The sequence below is a fragment of the Acartia tonsa genome, chromosome 4, assembly GCF_053477335.1.
Source record: "Acartia tonsa isolate MP-2025a chromosome 4, ASM5347733v1, whole genome shotgun sequence".
NCBI lineage: Eukaryota > Metazoa > Arthropoda > Copepoda > Calanoida > Acartiidae > Acartia > Acartia tonsa.
The window spans coordinates 46,951,983-46,957,982 of NC_137263.1; the positions used below are offsets into that span (position 1 = coordinate 46,951,983).

The window sequence follows — 6,000 nt, forward strand, 5'->3', positions numbered from 1 at the left end:
TGGTAATATTTTTAATCTTTGTCCTTTAGGATCTCATAAACATTTTAGGGAAGATTTTTATCACAGTGATTTAAATTTAAATCGGAAGCTTTTAGGGTCGGTCCTTCCGTCCGTAACAGTTAACTCATTTAGTTTATTTTGTCTTATCAATTTCAAACTTGATGATTCCTTTAACAGTTAGGTATGATTTAGAAAGCTTAGCAACTCTAAAATCGTTACCAGGATGTCCTTACGTCAATTTAAAAAATGTTGATTTTAACCTTTTTGACAACAATTTGTTTATGTGATATAATTATCCTATGTTATGAGCGAAGTATCTCTATAATAAAGTCCTAAGAATGCAAATATGTCCTTAACCAATTACATCTATTTAAGCATTTTTGCAACAAATTCACATACAATTTTATTTAGACTCATACATTTATATTCTGCTTATTCAGTTCTGACACTCTACAAGTGTTAATGGCCTCAGAACTTCGCTTTCATGGATGTTGTTATCCTTGTTTTTATAGTTTCAACCCTGGATATGTCTAAAATAAATTCCTATCCTCTCGGTGTTTTTATTTCATTTTCACCTATGTTTCTGTAAAACAAAATAAAAATAAAAACATTTTTATTTTTGGTGTCCTCGGTATGTTTTCTAAAAACGGTGTAATCTCCTTGGAAGGTTCCTATGAGACAATTTTGGGGGTGGAGGAAGGTGGAATATTGTTTTTTTTTTTTTTTTTGGGGGGGGGGCGGGGGGTTGCCAGTCCATAAGAAAAAAAACTTAAAATAATGTTTTGACCATTATGGATATCCCCTGAAAAGCAGAGTCGAATCAGTTTTTTGGTTAGCATGACCTCATGCTTCATGGACGGACGGACGGATATCGTTTTGCTATGAATTGAAAATAGAATTAAAGTACAAAAAGTATAACTTTAAAAAAATCTGGTTAATGTGCATGCACGTTTTGTAATGGTATATCAATGTTTATTCAACAAATTAAGAAAAATAAGTAAAAGATTAAGAACAAGGATGACACTTTTCATACAGGGAAGGAGGGGACATTGGATTGTTCATTACACAAGCCCCCAAAGTTTTAAATAACGTTTACTTATTAGTTGGCTCAACAACTTTGGGGACTTTAAGGGGTTCATTAAGTTGGTGTCAAAACGTTTCAATCACTAATTGTAATTGTAATTTTGTGCATCATCATTGGAGACATGCATCAATTTATCGGTCATTGTCTTATCCCTTTATATCCCTGCCTTTTATATCTACGACCAATAATAAATCGGCAACGAACACAAACAATTATAATGTTACGTCACATTTAGAAGTCTGAACAAAAAATCCAAATTGATATTTCAAACTTTGCATGATGATTCCTATAGTAATTAGGTAGATTTAGAAAGCGTAGCAACGCCAAAATCGTTACTAAAATGTCCGTACGTCCATTTTAAACATGTTGATTTGAAACTTTTTAAACAAATTTTTATGTGATAGAATTGTCCTTTTGATCTGATTTTTGGAATACTGACTCCTAGGATAACAAAGTACAATATTATAAGCAAAGCAACTCTATAATAAAGTCTTAAAAATGTAAGTATGACCTTAAACAGTACTTTGTATTTCTGCAGTTTTGCAACAAATTTACTTACACTTTTGTTTAGACTTAAGGCATTAATATACTACTTATTAAGTTTTGACACTCTACAAGTGTTAATGTTCGTTTGTCCTTCCCTTTCAGAGCTTCGCTTTATAGATGTTGTCATTCTTGTTTTTACTCCACTCCATTTTACAGATCTACATCACACTGATCAATATAAGTAACAATAAGTTTTCTGTTATCATATGAATAAATAGTTTATTAATAAATACAGAATAAATAAATAAAACAATCAATAAAGTATTATGAATCACAAAATTTTGTAAGGCTTTAAAGTTTAAAAATATTAGGGAAGATAAGTAGTGTCGCTTCTTCACAGAAGAGAAAAGTAAAATTAGGATTTAAAAATATTTTATGTGAGAATTAGAAAATTTACTTATATTTTGGCTTGGACAGGGACGTCCAAGCTTTTTGTTTTGTGTGTGGGGGGGGGGGGGAGTTGAAAATGAGGGGTTTCAAAAGCGGGGGGGGGGGGGGGGTTAATGAAGGTAATTTTATATTTGAAAGGGGGGGGGGGATTACATCACTCTACCCCGCCCCCCCTCTTGCTTAGGTATAATTGTTTATGATGCAATACCATACTCCTTTCCAATCTCCAATGCCATGGCCTTCAGACCCTCCCAGCTTTCTGTGACAGTGCCCACAATTTCCTCTTGTGGGAGGAGGAATCCCCACTCTCCCCTGTCTCTCAGCTCCAGCCCGAAGGAGTACTTGATGCCGGCGTCCTCGTAGGCCCAGTCAATGCTGGAACCGGAGGCAATGTAGATAACCTAGATCATAAAAATTCTATGATACAAAATTATACTTTAACAAAATTATGAGTTTTTGAAGTGGAACTTAAAATTTTAAAAATAAAACAAGGACGATTACGTTGTACAACCGCATATTCTTGATATTTCCTTTTCTTTTTTACACCTGTTGGTCAGCTAGAAAAAAATGGAGGCAAAAAGCCAAGCGAAAAAATGATTAAAGAACATCAATAAAAAGGTAGTAAAGTAGTTATTTGTAATTTAAGAATCCTATGTATGTGGCAGCCAGACAGAAAAATATGTGTAATTTGTAGAGTATATTCATTCAATAAACTACACAACTTTGTATATAAAAATTAAAAAGTTTATTGACAATTTCTAAAATAGTGGCCAACAGGATGTAATGTTCATGCAGGGGGCTAAAAATACCTATTTAAGTATCAAAATAATGGGGAGAAAGGGGATGAATTGAGGCCCACTTTACGATTTGTGAGAATACATTTTTTTTATAAAAATGATAAACATACTTACCTCAGAGATGGGTCCGTAGGTGAACTTTGTTCCCTCCACCTTGGCCAGGGCGGACACGGACTTGGCCATCACCTTCATGTGATCCTTGTAGTCCTTGGAGTGAGACTTCTTGTAACCTAGATACACACAATTTAGAAAAATAAATTTAAAGGCGTGCTGATCTGCAGGGAACCATTGATAGAACACCTAATTATAATTTTACTAAAACTGCCTTATATAGCTTAAAGATAAAAGTGGAAAGATTTATTAATTGCCCTCCCGTTGTCCCATCCATACCTGGATAAAATAAATCAAGATTTTAAAAAAACCTTCTTAACTTGAACATGAATAATATATGTGTATAATATAATGCTTTCTTTGTTTTCAACTAAAACAGGGAAAATTTCTTCCAATTGTCGCGAAGACGTTATATATTAAAAATTCATTTTATCGTCCAATCTTTTATACTTATACAATGATATAATATATTTGTTTTATTGCTCCCTTTTAGGAACCCCTATTTTAGTTTAATCGCTGCTGAATGATTTTAATTACAATGTGATTTCAAAAGGAAGCTCTCATCAAAAATGAAGTCATACAAGACAATTGACGAATGATAGGCCAATACACAGACTAAATTACCAATGGCAGACGAGTATATTTTTTTTGATCAATAGCGGGCCAGTATGACGTCATTCTTTATAAGCAATATAAAAAGCTTCTTCTAAAAGATATACTGTGATATTTAGTAACTTGTAGAGCAGATTCTTAACAAAAACTGTGGTCCAGATGACACACAAAACAAATCAAACAATTATACATAAATAATAAAACATGTTTTCAATAACTTAAAAGCCAAAAATTAGCAATTGTAAAACTACTTTAAATAATATTTTGATTAAATTTGATTGAAAACTTGATGTAGATACTCTTAGTATGAAAACACCCTTTTCCGGAAATGATAAATATTTGCTGGGGGTTATTTTTTAAAACACGTATAAGTTTCAGCAACAGTTTTACATACAATGAGTGTTACAATTTAGCGGTTTCGCCCCTAGCCGCTAATATTTTATAAGTCAGCTAATACCACATCAAGATCTGATAAGCACAGCATAACTGGTTTGGTCATTTCAGTGATCTTAAGCACCAGATTAAAACCTTATTAATATTACTAAAAACTTTGTTAATATGTAACAAATTTTTATGGTATTTTTCACAGGCCCTTTCAGAAATTGTTAATCGGAAGTATAATTGCCAATTTTTTTGCTGAGTGTTTGTGAATATTTTCACATAAATTATGTTTAAAATTATTATAATGCCAACGTATAAGACACTTGAGGGGGAAGGGGTTAAATAACTATATGTCCACTTCCCAAGGACCCTGTGCCGACTTTCAAGTGGATCCTTGAAAATCATCGCTACAAAAGAGCAGAAAGCAATTTGCTAGCAAATGAAAAAGGTCCTTAACAGTGGGATCCAGGTAGTTGTCTTGTTATACATCTATACTATAAATTAATTGGCAAAGTATGAAATGAAGTATTGCTGATATAGAATTTAGTATAGTTTAGATTAAAAGTGTTTTAATTGTATAAATACTTTGCTTATAAAACAAGAGTAATAACGTTCAAAATTAAAATAGCAGATTTTTTTGCATTTCATTCAGTTCGAAGCCAAAGAACATATAAAATAGCTTAGGTTTTTTAGGCTATCAAAATAAGATGATTTATCGTGAAAAAAAGTAATTAACTTACCATAAGGAGACATCCAGAATTGAGAGTAGGCATGGATGGAAACAAAAGCCGCGACTCTGCCCTTTCCATACTGCTCGTGCATGATCTTCACACCATTCCTGATGGCCTGGGACTCAGCCTCGGTGAAAGGTTGGGTGCCGTGGTAGCTGTCATCACAGGGGTTCTTGGAAGCACCCTCGCCGTGGAAGTTGATGGGAAAGTTTCTGTTAGGATCAACTCCGTAATCGCATTTGGCGTTGGATTGTCCCCATCCACCCCATAGTGACACTCCCTGCTTCTCGGAGGCTGCAATGGGACGCCTGTTCTTGCGCCACATCCTGTCCTTGGTCCAGCTGTACACATACCCGTCAGGATTGGCCACGGGGAGGATGTAGAAATCAAAAAGGGCCAGGAGGTTCTCCTCTGAAGGATCAACAGAGTTTACAGCAAATATCAGCTGTTCAATGGCGTGCATGCAGGTTGGGGGAGACACCCATTCTCTGGCGTGGATGCCGCAGTCGATCCAAATAACAGGCTTGGTCACAGGTCCGGGCTCTCTCACAATCACCACTTCAATCTTTCTACCCTCGTAGGTAGTGGCCAGCTGCTTCTTGGACAAAATCTGAGGATATTCTTCAACTAGATAGTCAACGTGCTCCTCAATCTCAGCAAGGCTATGATACACTTCATCGTTCCACTTGTAGGGATCTCTGTACAGCTGGGACAAGAACCTGTAGTTCTTCTCCAGAGCAATCAGCTGTTCCAGATCAGGTATGGTGGTACGAACACTAAGGCCAACACTTCTAAACTCCTGCACAAGGTCATCAACACAGCCAGGGTTGACGGCCAACGACACTGTCACAGTTGGTAGGCTTGGCTCACTCCACCAGTCCAGAGAACAGTTACCTGTTCCTGAAGCAGTCTTCTTGTAATCCGCCAACCAGGCCACCTCATCCTCACTATTGGGTATAACAGCCAACACCTTGTAGCCTGCGTACTTGTTATCAGAGTCAAGCTTCAGCTTGCGCAGGAGATCAGCTGGCACGGCGCTGACAAAGCAGGGCAGAGTTGCTGCCAAAATTAAACAGAGGAGAGGATGGGTGGACGAGGTCTTCATTGTTCAGGATTCAAATTGAATCTGTGTTGAATTAGAAAATTTGTCACCTTTATATAGGACTTGTGTAAAACTGTAATCAAGGCCAAAATTTCACCCTCTTCCTCCCCCTTTCCTTTTTGTATTACAAATATACTTTTTTCTGCATATGTGAAACTGTTTTATTTATTTTTTGAGATAAGCCGATTAAATTAGGAAAAGTGATGTCAGACATACGGCGGCTTTGTTTCATATTGAAAGAAAGTA

The 6,000-nt window shown here is 35.8% G+C and overlaps 1 protein-coding gene across 1 annotated transcript; it reads right to left on the bottom strand.

Annotated features, from left to right (window-relative positions):
- Nucleotides 1-1,835: 1,835 nt before the first annotated feature.
- Nucleotides 1,836-5,782, bottom strand: LOC145317468 (carboxypeptidase A2-like). The gene is made up of 3 exons (XM_080158563.1): nt 4,662-5,782; nt 2,932-3,047; nt 1,836-2,421 (listed from the first exon to the last, which is right to left on the bottom strand). The coding sequence occupies exons 1-3, from the start codon at nt 5,755-5,757 to the stop codon at nt 2,215-2,217; spliced, it is 1,419 nt and encodes a 472-aa protein (XP_080014689.1). The 5' UTR covers nt 5,758-5,782; the 3' UTR covers nt 1,836-2,214.
- Nucleotides 5,783-6,000: the final 218 nt, after the last annotated feature.